Source organism: Stigmatopora nigra, chromosome 6 (genome assembly GCF_051989575.1).
Source record: "Stigmatopora nigra isolate UIUO_SnigA chromosome 6, RoL_Snig_1.1, whole genome shotgun sequence".
NCBI lineage: Eukaryota > Metazoa > Chordata > Actinopteri > Syngnathiformes > Syngnathidae > Stigmatopora > Stigmatopora nigra.
The window spans coordinates 2085593-2111438 of NC_135513.1; the positions used below are offsets into that span (position 1 = coordinate 2085593).

Genomic DNA, 25846 nt, shown 5'->3' on the forward strand with positions numbered 1-25846 from the left:
GGGGATGCAACAATTCAGATGCCGGAGAGTGTGATTACTCTCCAGGCTCCTCAAAGCGATTTTCCACCGAAAAACTGCTTCAACAGTGTTTTTAATAGAGCTAAGACAAGTCATAAAAATGGGAGGCGTTGATACAAAATAAGGCGGTGGAGTACAAAACGTGCAGTGCACATTTTAACCAATAGGTGTAAATACAATTCTATTCTAGTAACTTTTAATACATCAGAGTGCAAAAGTTTGCAAGATTAAATAAAATAATACAACTCATATTTCACATTTCACCCCTGAAGTAACTAAAATAATTTTCTTTAAACATCAATTTGTTCAGTTTTTAGAATACAAATTTTAGAAAATAGAAAATAACAAAAAGTCACTTGTCAAGGCAGAGGCAAAAAAATAACTCAAGTTTACTCAGGGGTACTGAGGAAAAATTCCTCTACGTCCCTCTTAATGAGCGAACACAATTTTTAAGTCAAGACAAGTACATTTACCCAGACGACTCCGGGGATTCGTCACACTTTGGAGGAGTACAAGAATCTCCGGCATGGTTTGTCATGCTGTGATACTGTATGTCACTGTAAAATACCAGCGTGTGCTAGAGAGTTTTTTTTTATCATCCTTTCCATCGAACTTTCCATGCTGTGGGCAAACCCAAATACGCTGTATATCCACACATCCAATACCCATCATCTTGAGGATCCGTGCCCATCACATCAGGGAGTGTAACAGTCCCTGCAGGTGGCACCCAGGGGTGCTCCTGTGGCATTGAACCTGGCTTTATTAGTGGTGTCTCGTGTGCACGGGGTAAGTACCTCACTACAGTAGTTCATGGGGACTTCTCCTACCGGCCTAGACTTGCCCCAGAATGACATGTTACTAGCGAAACAAAGCCTTAAAATTGGGTATGGGACATTGTTTAACATAGCTAGGTTTGTCCAACCATAGTTCAAGAGCCTTGTGAATTTTCTACCTGTTAAAGGTGGTACAGTGGCATCAATCTTGGGAACTATAGATCTAGTGGCACTTTCTAGGTTTCATCATATCCATCCTTCTCAATTTTATATAGATTACCCCTACGCTTAGTGTGTATTTTATCCTGTAGGTCTACTATTTTATGTATATTAAGCTGGACAGCAAACCCATATTTGTTTATCCATAAGTTTAGGTGTTTAACCCTTGAAGTGCTATAATTTTCAACAAATTTCCAATCTTTACACGGCAGACGCGCTTTCGGATCGTCTTCATTAGCCGCCTTATTATTCGAGCTCCCCATTTTGAAGTGAGTTGGTGTGTTAGGTAGTAATTTTCCTTTTTTTCCCTTTTCTTTTCGGCCTTCGTTTGTTTTCCTTAGGTTATCACTTCAAACGCAACACAAGTACGCCCTCCCGCTCCTGATATACTTTCGGAGTTTAAGTACCTACCGGACCACAGTACAGGACACCGACGCCCTAAGTTTTATAGACTCATGCTCTGTCCCTCACCAGTTAGGGACTAGTATTCACAGGGTTTTAATGTCGCCGTCCCTAGGACGCGAGTCCACTTCTCAAAATGGACCTTCACATGCAATGCCCTTTTTACCACATTGGGAACCTCCGTCACAACATGCAAACATTCATGTGGGCTCACCAGAGATGTCTTAGGATGTCACTTGGAGTAAGATGGGTCTTCAACCGTCGTGAATCCAGGCGCTCTGCCGGAAATCTTGTCTGCAGATGTAGACCAGGGCTCCTCTGGTATGTTGAGTCCCAGGTTCACAGGACCAAAAATGATAGGTTCACCAATGACGCACGGACTACTTGCCGAAAGACCATCTGGCCGAACGACTATTTGGCCGACCGACTATCTAGCCGAAGAACATTTAGCCGACGCGCTCACCCCGCCCCCGGTCGTGTGTGTGAACATGTTTTTCAACCTTGGCCCGCGGGCCAGATACGACCCGTTACTGATAACATTCATTTAGAATAACAAGTTACAGATAACCAGATTCATTTAGAATAACAAGTTACAGATTACAACATTCATTTAGAATAACAAGTTACATATAACAAGATTCATTTAAAATAACAAGTTACAGATAACAACATTCATTTAGAATAACAAGTTACAGATACCAACATTCATTAAAATAACAAATACATTTATTCACGGCCAAACAAAGTAGTCATAAAAGTGAGTACTATAATGACAGAAGAAAAAAGGAGTTATAACAGTAGATACTGTAATTTACACCAGAATATAACACATTGAGATTTATCTTTGAATTAACATTCTCAGCAAATCATTTTGAATATATATTTCCTAAAATATTGGAAACTTATTTGAAATTAAAATATATTTAACAGGTATATATTTCTGCGCATCTCGAACTCCAAAGAGGTATCAATTAAACAACTACTACAAGTTCAAATATGGTGCTTCTTGCTTAATAAAAATAATCCGAAATACTCTTCCCATGAAAAGAGTATTCAGGAATATTTGGTATTTTTTTATAATATTTATAATGTGCTATAATCACGTAGAAAAACAGCATTTAATGATTAAATACAGATACTGGAGCTCTTTGGAAGCTTAAACCGAGCCCTTGGTAGTGATTTCCCCGGTAAAAGACAGCCATGGACGTCAATAGCGAAAAACTCCAAAATGCACTAAAATGACTTACAATCCAGCCGAAAACGGCATTAAACGAATAAATACGAATACCACAGCATAAATAAAAGTACTGGTGATTTTTAGAGACTAAACCGAGCCCAGGGTTCTTGATTTCCCGGTAAAAAGTGTACTTTTAACCTGGTACCGGACCCAATTGCAGTAAAAATATTTGTCCATCAGGTGGAAGTGTTCTCCGATTCAAAATCAGTTTAGAGTGTGTACGGGTGTGTATTAAAAGCGGGTCCACTCGGTTCTGGTGGGTCATTTTGCATGGGGGAATGTGTCTAAAATTTTCTGGACTTACTAAAATACAGACTAGAGGGCTTAGAGAACAATACCTGAAAATGCCATGGAACACAATTCCAATGATCTGTGCTAATAAGAGCAATATTTTAATTTTAAATAATTTCCAATATATATTCAAAATGATTTCAAAGATTCAAAGATTAATCTCAATGTTTTCTATGCTGGTGTAAATTACAGTATATACTGTCATAACTATTTTTTTTCTTTTGTCATTATAGTACTCACTGTTATGACTACGTTGTTTGCCCATGAATAAATGTCCTTGTTATTCTAAATGAATGTTATCTTTAACCTGTTATTCTAAATGAATGTCGCTATCAGTAACGGGCTGTATATGGCCTGCGAGCCGAGGTTGAAAAACTTGTACACTCACGACCGGGGGCGGGGTGAGCGCGTCGGCTAAATGTTCTTCGGCGATATAGTCGGTTGGCCAAATAGTCTTTCGGCTAATTCTCCGTTCGGCCAGATGGTCTTTCGGCGAGTTGGCTGTCGGCCAGATGTCAGTCGGCTCAATATCTTTCGGCAAGTAGACCAGCCATGTTCACCAATAGGCATTGCCAAATGCACGCACAAATAAAACAGACATCAGACCCATCTGAGGTGTTCTTGCAAGAGAGAATCCAACCTGACATGTCTTTGTGCAAGGTTACTTCTCTCATTCGACACAGCTCTTTGCGGTTTATACACAAGATTTTACAACAGGCATCACAGTTCTCAAAACAATTGAAAGTCCTCCGGATCTTTCCAAGGGCGCGGTGTGAACCACACAGTGAGAAGTCAAAAAAATTGAAAGTCCTCCGGATCTTCCCAAGGGAGCGGTGTGAAGAGTATTGTGCAAAGTCCAGTTGGAGAGAGGAGTGACCTTCACGTTTTCTAGGTTAACTCACGATCGAGGATCCATTCTTCATTGCGAGCAAATACATAATAATGTAAGACTAATAATCTAAGTAAAGCAAAGCGTTCTTCATTGCGAGCAAATATGTAATAATGGAAAGTCGTCCAGGGCGACCCGCAAGGAAGCGGCGAGTTGGCCCATCGGGAGGCAGTAGCAGTGCCTCTTGCCCTGGACAGTCCATGCCGAGGTTAGAGCGAGGTGGCGGAGCGACTCACGAGTCATCATCGTCGTCTCCACTCCTGGTCTCCAAGTCCACGTCAAATGGGTGGCCTTCCTTTGCTTCCCAAGTTTTCACCGGGGTCGAACTTTTCGCCGTTGTAGTCTCACGCACACTCAGTCACAGGATGCCTAGTCAATGCACGATCAATTGCGGCAGCCAGGGATGGGTCGATGAAACACTCATCTGCATTGAATCGATGAGAGCGGTAGCTTCGAAGTTCTTGTCCCCAAAAGATACTACCGTGGGCAGCTGCAGCCTATTAGTAAACTGCTGCTGTTCCAAATCCCCCGATGTGCCGGACGGGGACTAAATTAAGTGCAGAAGTCATTCGGAGTCTTTGGCCTCTCAACCCCGGTGTGAGAAACGATGTGGGGTTTAGAAGTGTGAGCACAGCCCGTCACAGCTGGCCACCAGGTGGCCTGGCAAGCCATAGTAGAAGCCAATTCTTTTTCAACTCTGTTGCTCCACTGACTGAAGACGTCCACCGAGTTCCATGGGCCCCTCTGTCGTCGAGTTAGAGGACCGCTCCAGTGCCGAGATCGGCAGGGATACGGCAGTGCCGAGATCGGCAGGGATACGGCAGTGCCGAGATCGGCAGGGATACGGCAGTGCCGTCAACCCCCACAGTTGTGATATAGTTCCCCCTAGAACGTCTCTGATTTGCCCCACTGTATGTTTTTGTTCATAAGGGAAGTAAGTCTTATTAAGACTAAATCACCAGTTTTGTGTTTTGTAACAATTCATCCCCTTGTTCTGAAGGAAGTAGAAGTACTACACAGCACTGATAAGTCTTATCAATATGCCTGCTTGGGTTAAATGGAAAATGGAGGGCAATTTAGATGAAACCTCTAATAAGAAACCCAGACACTCGCAGAAGTTTTATTGGTTCATATTTGACATCTCGAAGGCATCTCCAAAAGCACCAACATTTGCATATTGCACAACATTCAAATGCGACTTCAGCATGACGCATGTTGGAATTATTGACCGTAAAACACATGTAGAACGACTCAAACACAAAGTCAGGGTACTCAGGAGGAACAACTTGGACACTAAGCTTCTGGTAACCTATTGAGCCACTGTGGAGAGCATCCTGGCATACCGCATTGCAGTGTGGTACGCTGGAAGCACGGCATCAGACAGACTGCCCTCACTGGATGACATTGCCAGCCCTCACTACCTCAGCAAAGCCGGGAACATTGTTAGATACCCATACAACCCTGGTTACAACCTGTTCCACCCGCTGCCCTCTGGCAGACGCTACAGCTCTCACAAAACACGGACAAATAGACTTAGGGACAGTTTTTTCCCCACAGCCATCAAGGCTCTGAAATAGCATTAGTACGACACAATTCCTTCTGTGCATGAACTTTGGGGTTTACAATAACAATGTGCAATATCTTAGATTGTGCAATATTTTAGAAATTACCTTGCCTGGAAGTGGCTTTTTATTTTTTTACTGGGGAAACGCACTTTGTGGAGTAGCACCACCAATTTTGTTATACGCAGCTGTGTATCATGACAATAAAGTCTTTTAATTTGATTTGATTTTCTCACTTCTGCCGATGCGGGAGCTACTCCCAAGCTTCTTCACGCTAATGTGTCACGGTTACCGACGTTTTAACAATTTTTCCTTGGCTTCTACTCTCCCCACCTTCACTCAGTATGCAAAACGCCATACCAGGCACCACAAAACTCCAATAAGACAAAGGAAATAGTGATCAATTTTCCAGAAGAAGCCCCAACGGAACGACCACACAGTTGAACATCCAGGGAAAAAACATTGAAATCATGGAGAATTTAAAGTACCTTGGCGTTCACCTCAACAAGAAACTGGACTGGTCCACAAACATAGATACCATGTACCAGAGGGACCAGTGCCGCCTCCACCTACTGAGGAGACTACGGTCCTTAGGAGCGTGCGGAGGGCCTTTTATGACACTATGGTGGTATATACAGTTTTTTATGCAGCTTTGTTCTAGCCAAACTGAGGCCATCAGGGTTTTGTGATGTCGTCAATAGAAAATTAACTATCACGACAATTTCAGAATAGTATTCTGGTTACAGAGTGTTTATGCTTTGGGGATATTGTATTCGTAAATTGGATAGTTATTTCGTATATTGGAACAACAAATTTCCCATCAAAGCTTTTCGCAAGTAGACATCCTACTTTTCTTATTTGTTTTGTTGTTAACTGCAGTTCTTCACAAATATACTTTGAGACACCATTGAGCTTAGTAACTCGCGGTGTGAGACCAATTTTTCTAGCGTCGTAAACTTCAATAAAGCACATTTATTAAGGTTCCTTCGGCCGTGACTTGTGTCTCCTAGCGAACAGCAAACCATCACTACTCCAGCTCCTCTGGTATCAGATGCGCTCAGTTTGCCACTAAATTTTCGTTGTCGCCAGCATAGTAAAACATTTTTTCGATCTTTTTTTAATCATTCCTACATTGTTTACATAAATGAATGGAACAACAAATGTACATAACTTTGCTATTTCCTCTCTCATACGTTCTAAATGACAGGAATTGCACCCTTCACGGCAGCAGCCTCTATCTCCCCGCCCGACCCGCACAAGTCCTATCCGCCATGGCAGGCGCTTTGGCAGTTTGACTGTGCCCGAGGAGCAACGCGAAGCTGCCTTAAAATGTGCATTTACTGGTGAGTAAAGTAAGGCTTTGAAATATATTTCATGGCCAAAAAATAGCAATATGCAATATTTACAAAATTAGTCACGTATGACTACATTTAATCTTATCTTGGTGACATTAAATCGGCATTTGTTGGTGTTTTTAATAGTAGATCAAGAGAAGGATGGAGTTCCTCTCAGCAGGACCATTTCCATGCCTGTAGATATTGCTGGTAAGGTGTTTTTTGTCATTGTATTTTTTTTCTACCTCATATGAAATTGTATGGAAACAATGTGCCCCCGTGGAAAGATTTATATAGCTTTGTAAATTAATGCATTTTAAAGATGAATGCAATATACCATATTTTTATGTCCGATTACATAATTGTGCATGTGAGTCCGAGTCACCTGATTTTGAAAAACTGCTGATAGCAAGTCTCGATCCTATACCTTGGAAATGTATGTATGGAGGTGAAATGAAGCACATCCAAATGTATATTCTGATACATACTGTGATCCCTCACTACTTCGCGGCTTCAGTACATAACATTTTTTTAATATTTTATATTTAGTATAAAAAAAGATCATGAAAATTTCACGCCGGAACACACAAGCCGAAGAAAGGATAAAAATAACGGAAGTTGCTTCTTGTCGGCCCTGATTTGGGTGGCACTCGGTCGGAGCTGAGACAAAATAGCCACATTTCACCCTTGAAGAAGAATGATATAAAAAGGCAGAGCGGGACGACATGCCTTCTTCTCTATTGTTGTGAGTGAATTTCCCATTGCGCACATCACCTGTGAAGAAAGACTATGCCGTGCTTATTCCAGCTTTATTTGGATTTTGAGCTGTTAAAAATGCTTTCTAAGCGTCCTGGCATCCAATGAGTCTAGGAAAAAAACGAGACATGCTAATGTTGCTAATGGCGTAGAACGCAATTGCGGCATAAATGAATCTACCGTGTGTTATACGAAGTAAGAAGAAACTAACATTCCGAAGACGGCCACAATATCCTTTTCCCGAAGACACAAAGCGAGTGGTAAACACTATGAATCTTTTTTTTTACCTGCATTATGAGGAATTTAGATAAGTAAGTGAAGCTGGTATGATGAGAGGACGTCAACGGGTCAACAGTGCAAAAAAAGGGAGCGGACAATAACGAGGATGAGTATGAAGAACATGGTCTTCCTTCTTGAAAAGGCGCGCAATACAAAATCGAACTTATGAACATTTTTTGACAAAGTTGAAAGTTGGTAAGTAGGGGAGTGTCTGTATACATATGTAAATGTGGTGGGAAAAAAGCTCAAATGTTAAATGTGCACAATTACTCCAACATTTTTACCCAGTCTGTATGCTTACCCCTGTTAATATACAGTTATTAAATTCACCTCACCTCTGTTAACTTATGACCCTATGGCCAGATTTAATGAACCCTACTATGAAAAATTCACATTTGAGTTTTTTCTCGCTCAAGGAAGACGTGCATGAAAACACGCATTTAGAATGGAATCAAATGGTTAATTTAATTCGATCTGTGCAGGTCTACAGAAAGGTCGTAAATCAGACTTTGACATGGCATATGAAAGGGGGCGGATCTCCTTGTCTGCAGAAGATGGCAACACCCTGCATGGCTTTACTCGGGTCAGTATCCAGTACAGTATACCTTTTATCAGTGGTATTTCTTTTTATCCCGATGAAAAAAAAATGATGCTATTATAGTTACCTTAGCTTCAACAAAGTCAGTTTAACAATATAGATGACCTCACAAGTAGCAAGTGAGGCTAATCAAACTTTGTTTGAATCATGACAGTCCATTTTCCAGGACCAGCGGGAGAGGAAGGTGACAGTTGATGAAATTCCCTCAGGGGTCTATCTGTATCCAGAGGAAGAGGCAGGGGTTGACAATATTTTCACAACCTTAACCTGCCGATCCAATTCAGCATTGTTTCAGGAAGCTCAGAAAGAGGTCCTTAATCTCATGCGAATTAAGGTATGTGTGTTGCTTTGTTATTTCCCATTATTTCCCACAGGGTTATCAGCTTTGTACATTCAGTCACAGACTAATTATATTTGCAAATGAATCTGAGTAAAAAAACATTGTTCTGCAATATAGTAGTCTATGAATTGAGAAATAAGTCACTTTTTGGATGAATTAGCAAAATCACAAATACCCTATAGCATCTGACTACAGATTAAAATGCTGAGGGCAGGTCAGTCGGGAGGCCTCCTGCTAGAAATTGTACAATACTCTTTGCAGTAAAAAAAACAAAAAAACACTCAGACATGAAGGTTTTCCGGCTGACGCAAAAATAAAGTATTCTGTGAGTGGTTCAGGCTTCACTTTCTCAAGCTTTATTTGAATGAAATCATAAAATGATTGGGAAAGATTTGCTAAGGTTGCCTATTTTTTAATATTATTAAGTTCACTCATTTTTTAAATTACATCTTTCAATGCTAGGACCCGTCCCTGTTGAATGATAAAGTTACTTTACATCACGCTAAAGCTGGAGCTGTATTGGCCAGACAGGGAGACCAGGTAAGTATTACTATTTGAATTGAGTAGTCTATAGTAGGGATGTCCCTAATTTTGGTTTTTAACTTCCATCCAGTATAAATATTGCAAAAAAAATATTTTATACATGAAAGTATGTGAATTAAAGTGAGACCTGGTGGTACAGAAGCTACTCATTTTAATAAGAAATGCTCTATTTTGCAACATGCTCTATTGCTCTATAAGCTATTTTACCCTCTGTTTATCTGTTCCATTCGTTTATTTAGAGAAATTGTGTCATTCAGCAGACATGTTTGCATAGTGTCTTGATTTAAGGCAGTCGAAAAAAATCAATGACGCTGAAAACATGATAAGACTACTCGGATTGGGACTTCTCTTGTTATAGTATAAAAAAATAATATTGGTACACTAAGTTAAGGACGGCCCGGCAGTTAAGTTGTTAGTGCGTCAGCCTCACAGTAGTGGACCTGGGTTCAAATCCAGGTAGGTCCACCTGTGTTGAGTTTGCATGTTCTTCCTGGGCCTGTGTGTGTTTTCTCTGGGTACTCCGGTTTCCTCCCACATTCCAAAGACATGCATGGTAGGCTTATTGGATACTCTAAATTGGTTGTTTGTCCCCTTGTACCCTGCGATTGGCTGGCCGCCAATTCAGGGTGTGCTCCGCCTCGGTACTCGGACGTTTGGTCGCTGGTCTTTTGGTCACCGGTCTTTTGGTCGTCGCTGAAATGGTGACAGAGAGTTTACTGTTGAAGCCAGCTCTCAAAATTATATTCATGAGAGAGAGTTTAATATCTAAGAGAGAGTTTAAAATTAAAGAGAGAGAGTTTAATATCTAAGAGAGAGTTTAAAATCAAAGAGACAGAGTTTAATATCTAAGAGAGAGTTTAAAATTTAAAAGAGAGTTTAATATCTAAGTACTGTTTAATATCTAAGTACATTTGACCGGCGACCAAAAGGGACCAAGAGACCAGCGACCATGCGCCGCCTCTGGCCCAAAGTCTGCTGGGAAAAAAATATTCAAATGACCCCCCCTCCCACCGCCCGCGACCCTAGTGAGGCTAACGCTATTCAGTAAATGAGATGAGACAAAGTCAAATCAAACGATGTGTATTTCTTTATCCCATTCCCTCTTTTCTTCCTTAGGATGTGAGTCTGCACTTTGTCCTGTCTGGTTGCCTTCATGTCTATCAGCGAATGATAAATAAGCAAGAAGCTATCTGCCTATTTGTGACTCACCCAGGGGAGATGGTGGGACAGCTCGCTGTGCTTACTGGAGAGCCTCTAATTTTTACAATCAAGGCTATACGAGACTGCACTTACCTTAAAATATCTAAATCCAATTTCTATGAGTAAGTTTTATTTTACTCATCATACATCATTTAATAGCAAGCAAACGAGCAGGTTTGATTTGTGTCTTGCAAATACAGTGGGAACTCTACTTACAAAATAATCAGGGTACGAAAAGTTTCAATGGAAAAATTTGGTTCCAAGATACTATGTATAATTCAAGTTACAAAACACAAAATCTAAAAAAATGAAACCCCCAACTGTAAATAAACTTCCTATATCCTGTATATATATTTTTAAATTGGCATGAAACAGCCGCCCTCCCAAAGTCTCGCTGGCCGCCCATGGACTATCACCTAACTGCGCTGGCCTCACGTTGCCTCGGAGTGACCTGCATCTCAATGGCAATTTTGTGTGCCTTCGACCGCCATTTGTCGTCATGGAATTACCATGGTGTTTTGTGTTTTTTTGGGGGGACTTTGCTACTCTATTTCTCATCATAGTACCCTAGAAAGTTAAGTTCTTTTGAATCATAATTTTTAACTTTTTTTAAGTTGTATTCGTTTTTATTGTCAGTTACCAAAATTTGCATCCTCTCACACCTAGGCACTTGCATTTCAAAATTAACATAAAATGTTTTTGCATCTGTTTATTATTCATTTGTAAATACATAATTTGATTTTTGATAAAGTTCCGTACATATTTCATGCATAGTTAGTACACTTTGATCATTTTTAAAGGGTTTTAACAAAAATTTAGTTGATGATATTGAGGTTATTGCGTTATGAAACCACTTTTGGAACAGATTAATTTCATAAGTGCAGTGTAAATAATGAGTGCTATTTCTGTATTTTACACACACACAAAGGACGCACCGTTCTTTTAGACGCAGCCAGGCATGGCGTATACATATTATTTATGGATATTGAACCGTATTAGCGCTACGGAAGCAGCCCCAGACGCTTTTTCCGGTGCGCAGTGACTGCTGGGATATATGGTCCTTTTGTCAATACACCAAGGTTGACGGATGTGATAACTTTGCACTAATAGTATCAATATACTATAACGGAGAACACACTAATTTGGTGCTGCAAGCACCAAATGCACGCTACACCTGCACGCTAAAAACACATTTTTAAAAAGGCAACGCAAGCAAGACTGGGTTTGGTTGTACTTTATTTAGCCATTTTACAATGTACTCATGTCATCATCACCCACAAAACCATCACCCACAAGTCCTCATTTTCTGTGTCCGAATTGAACAATTGTCCATCGAAAACGCTGCGTTTAATACGTTCCTCCCCATCCCAGCATTCACTGCTTAGTACTTTCACTACGGGAAAATAGAGTCGGGGGCTGTTTGCCGTAGTTGTCCTATCGACTGATTTATTTTATTTTATCGTGATAACAATTTTAGTTTTGGTCCACATATAAAGCGCCTTATAGTCGCGAAAATACGTTAATAATATCAAACCTGCAAATTTAGTAAAAACGTTTATTTTATTTTGGCATTCCAACATAAAATTTACATTTAAATGAGGCAGCCTAGAGAATGAGTAGTTAGCGCCCCGGCCTCAGTTCTGGGGTCGTGGTTTCGAATGCAGGTCACTCCAATAGTGTGGAGTTTTCAGGTTCTCCCCAGTTCTGCCTGGGAATCCTCCAGGTACTACAGTTTCCTCCCATATTCCAAAGATATGCATGGTAGTCTGGTTGTACACGATACAAATTGCCGTTGGTATGAGTGAGAGCGTGAATGTTTCTCAAAAGACAACAGCTTGGTAGATCATTTATGAAAAGACTGAAGAGCAGTAGACAGCACTGACCCTTGCGGTACCCCAAGACTGTTATTCTCTGGTGTTATGACTGAGTGCTTCCAGGGTTCAGGAAATAGATAGTTTCTGGATTTATTTACAATAGTTTTTGATGGTCCTATGAGAGATTCTTTGTGATAGTTTAGAAATGTTACTTCCATACCAAATGCAATTTGCTTTGGAGCTTTTAAGATCAGACACACCTTTCTTAACTTGACTGTGAAACTATGGGCAGATTAAGAATGGGAAAATCGGTGTTCAGTTGTGTTGGCGGGTGATCTGAGGGATCTTGTTAGGTATCAGTTCTTTAATGGAGTCGATAAAAAATCATTTAAATTTGTAGCAATGTCCTTTAGATCATGGATGATTTTCGCCTTCAAATATAATTCCCTTTTCTCTGTGCGTGAAACTATTTCCTGTCAGTTTGTTCATATTTTTCCAGAGCTCTTTTGTGTTTTCTTTCTCAGTAGTAATTATGTATAGAAGAAACCTCCTTTTGCAGATCAAATTTATTTTATTACCGAATTTACTGCATATATGCTGCCCGCACGTATTAACCACTCCCTTAAAATTGCCTTAAGATTGTTGTTTTTACAATTTCTCGCGTATAAGTCGCCCCCTGATTCACAATTTTTACCTCCATAAAACACCTCCGTGTTACTTTTTAGAATTATTCAATTTGAAAATTAGAAATGAGTCTATCTTGATGAAAACTATCTTGATCAAAAATTACAATTTTCTTATCGAAAGTTTGAAATGTGAAATTTTGTTTTATTTCAAAATCACAAATATACAATCATGCAGCTAAACCTCATTTCACAAGAAAGTTCACATGAGCGGTATACAAAAGAGATGTGTCCATAGCGGTCTACTTTTCACCAGCTCTGTGGGTAGGTGCAATAATAACATGAGATACGTACACATTGTGCAAGTATTAAGGCTAATATTTTAGCGATCGACCGCAGCACCTTCGATCAGCCTTAACAACTATTGGGATATGCTGACATGGTAAACGAGCACACATCAGGGCTACTTGCTTCTGGCCAGTCTGTGGTTTTGGTAGACCCGAAAAACTTGTCTAACCCTAACCCACCCACCCGAGATGAGTGCGACCACAGTGGAGTCATCAGCAATTTCGATGATGGAGTGGTGGGTCGGTGTACAGGGAGTAAAGGAGAGGACTCAGTACACAACCTTGAGGGGAGCCAGTGCTCAGTGTAATGGATGTAGAGAGATATGGGCCAAGTATCCATTAGACGTTCCCAAAAACACAAATAAAGAGGAAACACACTCCTGGATCTTTCACTTGCAAGTTCGTTCTGACCTTGCACTTCTTTTCTGTTGCTTTATTACTTTGATGGTCCCGATTACTTGGACGTCTAAACTCTAAAGGGACGGGAGGATCACTCAACTGAGACGTCTGAATGTGTTTATCTATGTGCATGCATGTGAGTTGAGCGTAGTATATGTGTACCAAAACATATTTATAATAGTGAAAACACATGAAGGCCGAAGCGTCAGGAAGCCTCATATAGCGTAGCATCCATGGTGGGGTGCAGATGAGGACCTAGGAGCAGTGCTCAACGCAGGTTCCCAGTACTCCGAGGTGTCCTGGCTCCTCTTTGTTTAGACTGAACCAGACTTTCAGTAGCGAAGCTTATGGTTCATTGAAAGCAAGTATGATAATAATAATGTGCGCATAATTAAGGGTTAACAAAGTGTTCTTTAATAGCAAGGCCGAGCTTACACTTTTCTGCAGGCAAATGTATAACAAAATGAAATAAATCTGACTTTCCCCCTGTTTATATATATTTTTAAATATTTTCATTTCCTTTATAAAACTTCCTTGCAGCATTATTTAATTACAAGCAATTCCACCCCTGTTGTAGGTCTGCCCTTTACCCAAATTCCCCTTACTTGCAGATCAGGTCTGAAAGAACAAAATCAATCCTGTCTATATCACTTTCATATTTATCATAGTGATGGACTTCAATGCTCCCACCAGTAGACTGTGTGATAAGAAGATACAATTCTTGTAATTTTTAGACAGTTTGTAGTAGTTATAAGTTGGTTTGGCAAAGAGCACAAGCGAGGGATAAGACAATACCCATATAATGTCAAAGTATTAGCAAAATGATCTATAAAGATAATCACTGAAAGGGCCAAATCGTTATACTTGCCGAACGTCTTATCCACCAGGCAGCTCGGCTGACAATTCTACTGCAGAATCCCTCTTCATTTTCCGATTGAGGGTCTGCAGGCCTTCAATGGCTCTGGTTATAGACCCATCGGGTGATCTGTGGGGTATAAAAGTGCAACATTGATCTCTACTCTGGCTTGATTTGGGAAACGTGGGGTGGATGCAGAGGGGCGGTAGGAGCTTGAGGCGCACAGCGCATGGGTTTATTATCCGTTCGAAGTTTTAGGGGCCGATGAAGCGGGGGGACAGCTTCCAGGACTTGGTCTTTAGGGGAAGATCACGGGTGGAAAGCCATACTTCTTGACCCATAACGTAGGCCAGTGCGGGGTGACGACGGCGGTTGGCCTGCGCTTGGGCACGGTTGGAAGCGTGCTGAACCCCGGGAAGGAAATAAGGGGGGTTGGTAGCCTCGGGAGCACTTGAAAGGGGACAGCTTGGAGGGGGCGTTTGGGTGGGAGTTGTGGGCATATTTGATCTAGGGCAGGTGTTCGCTCCAGGTGGTTGGGTCGGCATGGGTGGCGCAGCGAATCGCTGCCTCCAACTGCTGATTTGTTCGCTGACACTGACCGTTTGAATGTGGATGATATCCAGAGCAGAGGCTTGCGGTGATCTTCAGGGCAGAACAGAAGGCAGACCAGACGTGCGAAGTGAACTGTGGGCCCCGGTCGGAGTCGGATGTCGCCCGTAATTCCATGCAGGCAGAAGACATGCTGCGTGAGGAAGGCGGCTGTCTCCAGGGCTGAGGGTAGTTTTCGGAGGGCGATGAAGAAGGCTGCCTTGGAAAACTGATCGACTATCGTGAGTATGGTGGTGTTACCCTGGGACATGGGAAGTCGACCACAATATGGGACCAGGGACGGCTAGGAATTTGTAGTGGGCGGAGAAGACCGGACCTTAGCTTGGTGAAAGATTTGTTGCGTGCGCACACTTGGCAGGCAGATACGAAAGATTGTGTATCTGCCCTTGATGTCGGCCACCAAAAGTGTTGGCGCAATACTGCCTCTATGCGGCAAACCCCCGGTTGGCAGGTCAGGCGGGAGGTGTGGGCCCATTCTAGTACCTTGGACCGCATTGGGGTCGGAACATACATATCCTTGTGCGTACCTCTCCCTGGGTTCGGCTCCAGACCTTGGGCCGACCTGAGATATTCCAGGTTCTTGTGGTCCGTCAGAACCTTGAACGGCTGGCTAGGCCCTTCTGGGTGATGTTGCCATTTCTCCAGGGACATCTTCACCGTGAGCAGTTCCCTGTCCCCAATGCCGTAGTTGCGTTCATTTGGGGACAGCCTACAGGAGAAATAAGGCGACCTCCACCTGGAACTGCAATTCAGGGTCTGGGTGGGAGAGGACAGGAGCAGCGGTGAAACGGGACCTCAGGTAACAGAACGCCACCTCCGCTGCGTCTGACCAACAGAACGGCAGTATCGTGGATGTGAGTGCTGTGAGGGGGGCGGCGACACAGCTATATTTCCTAATGAAATGTCTATAGAAGTTTGCAAACCCCAAAAAACGTTGCAATTCCCCTCTCCCCTTGGGCCTGGGCCACTGAGTTACGGCCTCCACCTTCTTGTACTTCCACGTACCCCAGAAAGGTGGTCTTCGAGATTTGAAACTCACATTTCTCAGCCTTGGCGTGTAGGCGGTTCTCCAGGAGACGTTGCAACACCTGGCGCACGTGCTCCTCTCGGCTGTGTGAAAAAATCAAGATCTAGATAGACGAACACAAACCGGTTGAGCATGTCTTGGAGGACATTATTGATCAGGAACTGGAACACTGTTGGGGCATTGCAAAGTCTGAAAGGCATCACCAGGTATTCAAATTGGCCCTGGGGGGTGGAGAGCAGTGACCCGTCCTTATTGTTGATAAAAAAAAATCCCGCCCCGAAAGGGGAGGAGGATGGTCGAATCTGTCCAGTTGCTAGCTCCTCGGAGATGTAGTTATCCAGTGCCTCCTGCTTCGGCCTGGGATGTAGATCCAGCGCCTCGGAAGAGAAGCACTGGGCAATATGTTAATGGGACAGTCATAAGGGCAATGCAGGCGAAGTGCCACGGCCTTGGCCTTGCTAAACACCCGTGAAAGGTCCCGATTGCACTCGGGCTCTGCTGATAGATCAGGGGTTCTTGCCTCGGAGGTGACACTGTTGGTAGGGGGGGGCTCACTGGACGGGGCATGTTTCTGAGAGATGGCCCTCCTTACCGCAGTAAAAGCATAGGAACAGCTGGTGGCGGCACAAGCGTTCCTCCTCAGACAGCCCAGCGTGGCCTATTTGCATGGGCTCTGATGTCGCCAAAGGAGGGGGAGGCGCAGCCGCTAGGAGGGAAACAGGAAGCAGGCGCCAAAGTCCAACCACAGCCCCCACGTGTGAGCCACCTCGCCGCTGCTCTAGGTGTCTTTGTAGTCGGCCATCTATCCTCATGGCCAATTACACGAGTGCGTCAAGGGACCCAGACTCGTTTCGAAACGCCAGCTCCTTCTACATCACCACATTCAGCCCTTTTTGAAAGGCATCATGGAGGGCGTTGTCATTAAAACCACTTTCGGCGGCTAAAATGCGGAACTGCACAGAATATTCAGCGACGCTCCGGACGCCTTGTTTTAGAGCTCTTAAGCGCTCAGCTGCCTCCCGGCTGCCCACCGGGCAGACTTTTCGCATCTCTGCGGTAAATTCGTCATAAGAGGTGCTCCCATTCGGCGCTCGCCCAGCCCCGGGCCGTATCACAAAGAAAGACGATAAGGTAAGCTATCTTGGCTCGGTCAGAGGTGTAGGTGAGGCATTGATGTTCAAATGCCAACCGGCACTGAACCAAGAACTGCTGGCATTGCCGAGGTTACCACTGTAGGGGGCGGGTGGCAAGACCATAGTTTCACGGTGCGGCGATAACGGTGTTACCTTGTAAGCGGTCGGGGTTGGCCGTGCACCCAGTGAATGAGACATGGGCGTTACTTGTGCCTGTATGAGCCTGAGGGTTATGTTCGATACCTCAGTCAAAAGGAAATTCATAGCTCCGGTGTGCTCATCCACAACTTGCGCAGGTTGGTCGGTGGGGGCTTTCTCTGAGCCCGAAGGGTCCATTTTGGCTGGATTGTGCTGTTACGATCGGGGATGGAGGATCCGTGTGGAGGGTACAGGGTAGGAGGCGAAGTTTTCGTCCTTGGTCCATGATCCGTGGTTGTAGTCAGTGATCCGTTATTCGTGGTAATGGGGCAGAGCGTAGTTGGAATCCTGGAGCAAACAAGAGGTTGTATATCAATAAGGCAAGGCAAAACGCGATGGTAACTAACAGTAAACTGTTGTGACGATCCAGCAGCATGGTCATGTTCCTGGTGGCCTTAAATACTCCTTGCTTGCTAATGACTCTCACCAGGCCTCACTCGAGTCATTATGGGCTGGACCTGTGATAGGGTGACAGGCGTCGCCAGCCACCAGTCTAGTCTGGGGCTTGACAGGTACACCATTTCTCATTTACCATCCACAGATTCACACCTCACCCTGTAAGATCCAAAAGGTAAATTTAGCCAAGGGAATTTCACTGAAAAAATCAGTTTGTCTTTTTCTGTCTTTGTAACAGGATAGACATCAATCCATTTTTTGAAATGGGAATCAAGTTTTTTTGTCATAACTTCCATGGCACAATCAGGTGTTGTTTGCGCAGGGAAGGAAAATTGAGGAGCACTTCACAGAAAATATCCCAAAAATGTGGGAGGGAATACAACACATGACCAATTACAACTGACAATAATAAGGTGTCTGTTAACAGAGATGCCTCACAAACAGAGGGATTGGAAGAACTGAACTGTTTCTTTGCCCGCTTTCAGACTGACAAATCAGATTCAGTCTCAACACATCCACCACCTTGCGCAGTACACTGAAGCTTCAGGAACATGCAATGAGACAAATCCTGGGGACTGTAAACACCAGGAAGGCTGCTGGCCCAGACTGAGTACCTGGGAAGGTGCTAAAGTCTGTGCTGACCAGCTGACCGGGGTTTTCACAAAGAATTTCAATTGTTCTCTGCAACAAACCATCCCATCCTGCCTGAAATCTGCCACCATTATCCCTGTCCCTAAAAAGCCAACCATTGCTATCCTCAATGATTACAGGCCTGTAGCACCTACACCTGTGATCATGAAGTGCTTTAAAAATTTGGTCGCGTGCCACAACAGGGATACAATCCCTCCCTCAGTTGACTCACCAATTTGCTTACAGAGCGAACAGGTACATTGAGGACGGCATTGCCGTAGCTCTACACACATCACTAAGCCACCAGGAGCTCCAAGGGAACTATGTCAGGATACTTTTCATTGAATATAGCCCAGCTTTCAACACTAAAATACAGGACATTCTGGCTGACAAGCTCTCCCACCTTCTATCTTCTTCCATCTGCTGCTGGTCCCCACCTTTTTTTTCTCCATTACACTGAGCACTGGCTCCCCTCAAGGTTGCCTACTCTTCTATACTCCCTGTACACATACGACTGCACTGACCCACCACTCTAACTCCATCATCAAATTTGCTGATGACACCACTGTGGTCGGACTTATCTCAGGGGAGGATGGGTCTACCTACAGAGATGAGGTCAACAAACTCGTTGTGATGCTCAGTGAACAATCTTACAATCAACACCACGAAAATTAAAAAAAATATTCCTGAACTTTCGCAAACGGAACACAGATCTGGCCCCTCTCCTCATAAAAAGGAGTATGCGTAGACAGGGTCCAGTCCTTCAAATTCCTGGGGGTTCACGTCATGGTCAAGATTTCCTGGTCTACCAACACCACGGCAGTGGTGAAGAAGGCCCAGAAGCCTGAGTACTCAGGAGGTACAACTTGAACACTAAGCTACTGGTAACCTTTTATAGAGCCACTGTGGAGAGTATCCTGTCATATTGCATTACAGTTTGGTACGCTGGAAGCACGGTAGCAGACAGTAAAGCCATGCAGAGTGATCAACACTGCCCAGAAGATCATCGGCTGCTCTCTGCCCTCACTGGATGACATTGCCAGTCCTCGCTACCTCGGCAAAGGTGGCTGATTTCCTTCTACAACCGACTTGTCATACCAACTAAGGAGATGATGTTTCCATAAGATAGGAGCCATACTGAGTAGCTCATTGCTCGCTGTTACTTCAGTTAAAACCAACAATAAGCAAACTAGAAAAAGCTATTCTTCACCAGGCGTGTGGCAATTATACATTTTATTCATTCATTCTTTGAACCGCTTATCCTCCCCTGAGTCCTGGGAGTTGCTGGAGTACCCACAGAAAACCTGCGCAAGTCCAGAGAGAACCTATACATTTTTGTGTTCTACAAAAATGACCTTTTCCCCCTTTTCTCTTTAACCAATTAACCCATTAAAATGAATTTTAAACAATTCATACTGATAGGTCTGAGAATACAACTTCAGGAGCACGTTAAGAAAGAGTGAGAATAATTTCAATGGGAAATAGGTTTATTACCGGACTGCAAAGTGAAGAGTAAGAGCTCTAACGGTGGAGTCCTGTTCAGCACGATGTTCCTGCAACTCTCTCTGAATGAACAGTGTGTCCGTCTTTATATAGCAAGCACAGGGCAGTAATTCTAAGACAGCAAGGTAGGACAAAGTTTATGTAAACAAACTGTAGGCTGATATGGTAAGACATTTGCAGGGCTAAGTTGTATAGAAACACAATATTTTTTTATAGCTCACACAAAATGCCATAGCCTATCTTACATCGCGTGATTCGGAATAAACAAATGCAAGGTCAGCTAGTTAGCCTATCTTGAATTTCACGATCTTAACAAACAATAATAAAATCAGTTTGGCCAGTCTACATTACACTCTACGATCTGAACAAACAAATGCAAGGCCAGCTAGTTGGCCTTTCCTACATTCCATTGTCTTAACAAGCAATTGTAAAACCATATTAGCCACCTGGCTCGACATGAACAATCAATTATTAAGCCAGTTGGGTACGTCTATCCCACTGATAGATTCATAAATAATTACCCTTCTGATGTAATTATCAATCACTGCAGGCAGACATCTTATTCAATTATTGACATTTAATTAAATAGATTGCATCATGGATAAGGACCTTAAGGGAAGAGACAGCAAAGCAACAAGACTTCCCCCTTGTCTTCAAAGTATCCTCTCGAACAGTAATTCGCGTACGGCTTTAAGGCCATAAATCAAAACAATTACAAGGTTGTTGATTAATTCAACATGCGTAAGCAAAAACAACATCTGTAACTATAATAACAATCAAGGTATTTTAACAATAACAGAACAGGAAACTAAAACCAACCCTCATTTGGATTAAAACAATCACGCCTTCATTTGACCTAACAATCATATAACAATTACATAAAGAAGCCCGAAGTGCGTCACGAGGTATGCACACTATACGAGTGCTATGGAAGTGGCAGATATCCCGAGTCCTTGCTGCCTCCCGATCAACAGCCCTCAGAGCCCGATACTGGGTAAGATGTAGGTCAAGAACTCCATGTGAGAGAGGACCAGACGGCTGTTTATGAGCTCAAGCACGTTCCGAACAATAGGAAGAAGGATTTAACAAAGAAATGAATTACTACACATATATGTATCATAGTAATACAGAATAAACCCAACATTCCCCCGTTTTTATAATATGTATGTTATCAATCATTTCTTAGTAATCACAAATGGAAATGTCGGGTGACTGCGATTTTATCCGCCTACTCCTTCCTCACATGGCTGGTCTGAAAAAAGAAAGAACATGATCATTTTCGTCCAATTTGTCCTCGGAATTACCGTACTCCTGGACTTCACTGCTTTCCCCGGTACGTTTCATAAGCAGAGATATAATTCGTGTAATTTAGAATTTGTAGGGGCAATTGCAGTAGTTATAAGTCGGCTTAGCAAGGAGCGCAAACGGGATAAGACAACACCCACACAATGTCAAGGTAGTAGCAAATATGGCTACAGAAAACACAACAGATATGGCCAAATCCTTACATTTTCCAAAGGTCTTATCCCACCAGTCTGGGAAGGGGATAATTCTACTCCAGAATGCTTTTCCATATTGCCGTTTTAGGGTCTGCAGGCCACTATTGGTCCTGGTTAGGGACCCACCAGGTGACGTGCTGTTCGGTATGATGGTGCAACATTGTTTTCCAAACATTTTGCACACACGCCCCCTTGCTCCGTAAGGAGCATCTCCACCGCTATGCGATCCTGGTACTCCATCAGACTGGTAGCTGCCCGTCGCTCCTTTATGGCCACGAATCCCTGTTCGGTATAATTTCCAAGTTTTTGGACATTGTAATGCAGGTAATTTATCCCATCCACATTTTTGTTTTGGGACTCCCATCCTGCTGCGATCTGATTAGCCAGCTTATACTCATCTGGCACGCCCCGGGGGATGCCAATCGCATGAATGTATGTTGGTTCTCCTTCCCTCCATCCCTCTCGAGGATGTTGGGAGGGACCCTTCACCACACCAGATTTCTGAGCAGCCAATTGTATCCTCCACTGTTGATGGAAAAACAGACACCGGTAAGAGCAGTGAGACCAAAGCACCTAGTCCTGCCGCGTTTCGGCAGGAGTCGTACAATTTATCTCCACCACACAACCACCATATGTCAGAACGTGGTATCAGGGGTGTAGTTTGTTTTAGAACGCCGACACACCACGTCTCATTTATCGCCCGCCCCCAGCTTCAGACCATGCCCTGTAAGGTTTAAGCAGGTAAAATGATTAAACAGTGGAAAAATTGACTTCCCATTTACTGCGTAACAGGATCGAGACTGTTTCGATATTTTTTCTGTACAAGTAGGACACGTTTTTCATTTGTAAAAACACTTTTCCCAAAGAATGGTAATTGAGGGAGTTGTTGTATCCGATCGTATTTTCCCTTGTCTGGTAGTTTGTTTTAATCCTTTGTAAAATGGTTTAGTCTCAATTGAAACCCTTTCGCATATGGAGACGTCAAACCCAATATAAAAGAGTTCTCTACAGTTTTATGGTATTGCTCGCTGAGCAATAATCTTTCCAATCAATATTGGTGTTTCCCCTATCTTATTAAGTCAGAAAGTTTATCTTACCAGTCCCCTCAATGTTTCAACTGAGACCACCCTCTTACAAAAAGTAGCTCCACTTAGTGCTTGCCCCTCTTCTTTACACTCCATTAACAGCACCCAATTATCCCCCGTTTGGGAAATCCCTGTTTCAGAAATAAATTTCACAAGTTAATATGTCAGTCCAAGCTTTCCAATCTTGACCAATTTCTGCAACAAGGCTTTTCCCAATCTCCATTTTGGGCTGTTAAGTACCACACATATATCCCACCATAGATTGATCCCTTGTATGGCAACAGGGACATTGCCGAGTCAAAATCTATATTTTCAATCTCGAATGCATGTCTGGAAATTTGATTTAGTAGGTAATGTTAATCAAATGTAAATGTAAATGTTGCTCGCTTTACCCTCCTGTAAGAAGGTGTATCTTCAATTGAAACGCCTCCGCCGTTCTCTCCAACTGGAGAAAACAACCCTACTGTGGAGAGGAATAGAATCACAATCATCATTAATCTCATTGCCCCAAAAGCAATAATTGTTTTCAACATGACTTTTTGTCCTAGTTTAGGGAGTTTTCCTCTTGAAACGTTTCAATTTAGACAACCTTCCTACTGTGGGCAAGGTGCATCCGTGATTTTATGCTGCATATCAGCACCCAGTCTCCAGGAATCACCGTCACTCCGTCCGTTTCCTGTTGAGAAGCAAAATCTCCCTCTGATATCTTAAATTTGGTGCGTTTTTTCTAAAGATTTCTTCACGTACTCTGCTAGATTTGCCTCATCATCCAATTCTCATTGTGTAGTGAATAATAGCAATTTGTAGGGTCTACCAAACAAGACTTCATATAAGGCCCGCTAATTGTGGATGGTAGGCGCAATAATTTTGCAACAAAATATGAAACCTAGTGCCAATTTCTTCAATTATTTTATTAACAAAATGGGTGCCATTATCACTATAGATAGTTTAGGAATTCCATATCGTGGAATTATATCTTACTTAATTCAATAAAATCTATATGTATCTTTTGAAATGGATATGTAACTTCTGAGAATTGCCCATTCTTTGGCCGACAGCCCCATTGAGGTTATGCCTAGCATAAGTCAATCATGCTATGCATATAGATTTAAACCATGAGCTTTGTAGTGCTGTTGTAGCAAGGCCACCACCCACCCTCCTTGTCGAGACATAGGACTTCCCTTGACTCAAGCTAAACAAGCTAAGGTCCCAATTTTTTTTTTTTACCAATCTCTCACGCCATTCCCAAGGCCTATTGGCGATTTCAGAAATCAATTCCAAATTCCCAAATTATTTTCCACCTTGGTTTTTTATTGATAGATTATATCTCGGTGGCCTGCCGATCAAAAAACACAAAAAGACAAACCGTCATTCACGCTCACACTCATAAACAGAAGAATTTAGAGTGTTCAACCAGTCTAACATCCATAATTTCATTTTTTGGGAGTAAACTGGAGTACCCGGAGAAAATCCACAAATTCTCGAGGACGCCAGGAATACCCCACATTCCGGAAGGTCTGGATCCACTCCGCATTCATTAGTAAATCTTTGAACCATATGGTTGATGCGCTAATCATCAGTCCTTTAAAACACACACCCCCACTCTAGCATTTTAACCGTTTGTAAAAAAAAAAATTACCTTCATGTTTCACATAAAGTTATACCCTTTTTAATGCTACCAGTTTAGCTGTTTGTTCCCAGAATTGAGGTGGCAATAGTTTAACCTCTAAGGTTTTTCTTTTCTTTAATTCGCACTCAAATTCACAGCCGTCATGACCTAATGGCCCCCTATCAGTTTTTTGGAAAATCCCAATTCCCTCTAATAGCATGCCAATCACCTTTTAACGCGGCCATTCAAATTTGTTTCAACTCCATCCAGGTGATAAAATGATGTCCCCCATTTGTAAGACAAATTCCTCCACACTGTCAGGAGTGGCTGGATTGCCTCTCCTGGCATGACGTCACGATAATTATCAGCTGTGGCTAATTACGTGATTAGATTATTTTTGGCATTTAAGCATTAAGGTTTTCTGTGGATGCTGTCGGATCGTCTGGTTCATTTCATGTTTTTCCTCGTAGTCATTGCCGTTCCCATTGACGCCACGCCACGCTGCATGTTCTTTTCCTTTGTAATGAGTGATCAAGCTAAGTTTGTTATGTTATGTTACCCCGTTTATTAAATCAAGCTACAAGAGCAACATATCTGCCTCCCCCTTCCATTTACTCCGGCGACTCTGCATCTGGGTTCACCTTCCCCTCCGATCGTGTCGCACTACGCGGCGGGATCGTAACACACACTAATTTTATGCGACATGACGCTGTCTACGGCCATTATCACGTCGCCTTGAGTCCAAATTCTATGAACCAAAATAACACGGGACTGCTCACTCCCCCACATCCCGTCGATCCCCGTCAAATTTTGCCCATCCCATTTTATTCATAGACAACCCATCTACGTAAAGCGTCACTTGTTTCAAACCATGAAAAGCCCCACTAGAATTTGGGCATCCAATGCCAAATAGAGCCTATTTACACATTTGTCTCGAATTTGTTTTAGATATGGGGTCCCCAATTCCCCAAATATTCCAGAATTCATGCACCAACACATCCTGTCAAAACCCAAAGCGACTAACATAATCTATTTTTTAGCCAGATTTTGAAATTCGGAGAATTGCTCCTTTCCCCCCTTATCTAAGCTTGTTATTGCCAATCTTTATCACTGTAACATTCAGCCGTATTAACCCCATCATTGCAATGCTAAGAATTTCAAGCTAAAGTTCTCTTAACTTGCATGCCCTTAAAGCAATAGAAAACAACGTCATTTGGTAGTATCAATTCATCAATGCTTATCCAATCCGTAATATCCTTAAAGTCATCAATTTGACCTTTGCCAAAGCATATTTCCTCCCGCCAGGACAACAGACAATGTTCTTTCAAGTGCACTTTGAAAAGAAATTCCATGTTATAATACATGTTATATATACGTTATATATAATACATACATATACATATATAATACATGTTATATATATATACATATATATATATATATATATATATACATATATACATATATACATATGTACATATGTACATATGTACATATGTACATATGTACATATGTACATATGTACATTACATATGTACATATGTACATATGTACATATGTACATAATGTACATATGTACATATGTACATATGTACATATGTACATATGTACATAATATGTACATATGTACATATGTACATATGTACATATGTACATATGTACATATGTACATATGTA

At 42.4% G+C, this 25846-nt stretch overlaps 1 protein-coding gene across 1 annotated transcript in view; it reads left to right on the plus strand.

Moving 5' to 3' along the window:
* Positions 1-25846, plus strand: part of pnpla6 (patatin-like phospholipase domain containing 6) — a 111219-nt gene that overhangs the window by 28412 nt on the left and 56961 nt on the right. Inside the window, exons 12-21 of the mRNA XM_077718293.1 lie at positions 6599-6734; positions 6873-6935; positions 8243-8343; positions 8513-8692; positions 9161-9238; positions 10358-10563; positions 14236-14240; positions 14512-14616; positions 15104-15226; positions 19210-19332. Coding sequence (XP_077574419.1) covers positions 6599-6734; positions 6873-6935; positions 8243-8343; positions 8513-8692; positions 9161-9238; positions 10358-10563; positions 14236-14240; positions 14512-14616; positions 15104-15226; positions 19210-19332 — 1120 coding nt within the window. The remainder of the gene's footprint in view (positions 1-6598; positions 6735-6872; positions 6936-8242; positions 8344-8512; positions 8693-9160; positions 9239-10357; positions 10564-14235; positions 14241-14511; positions 14617-15103; positions 15227-19209; positions 19333-25846) is intronic.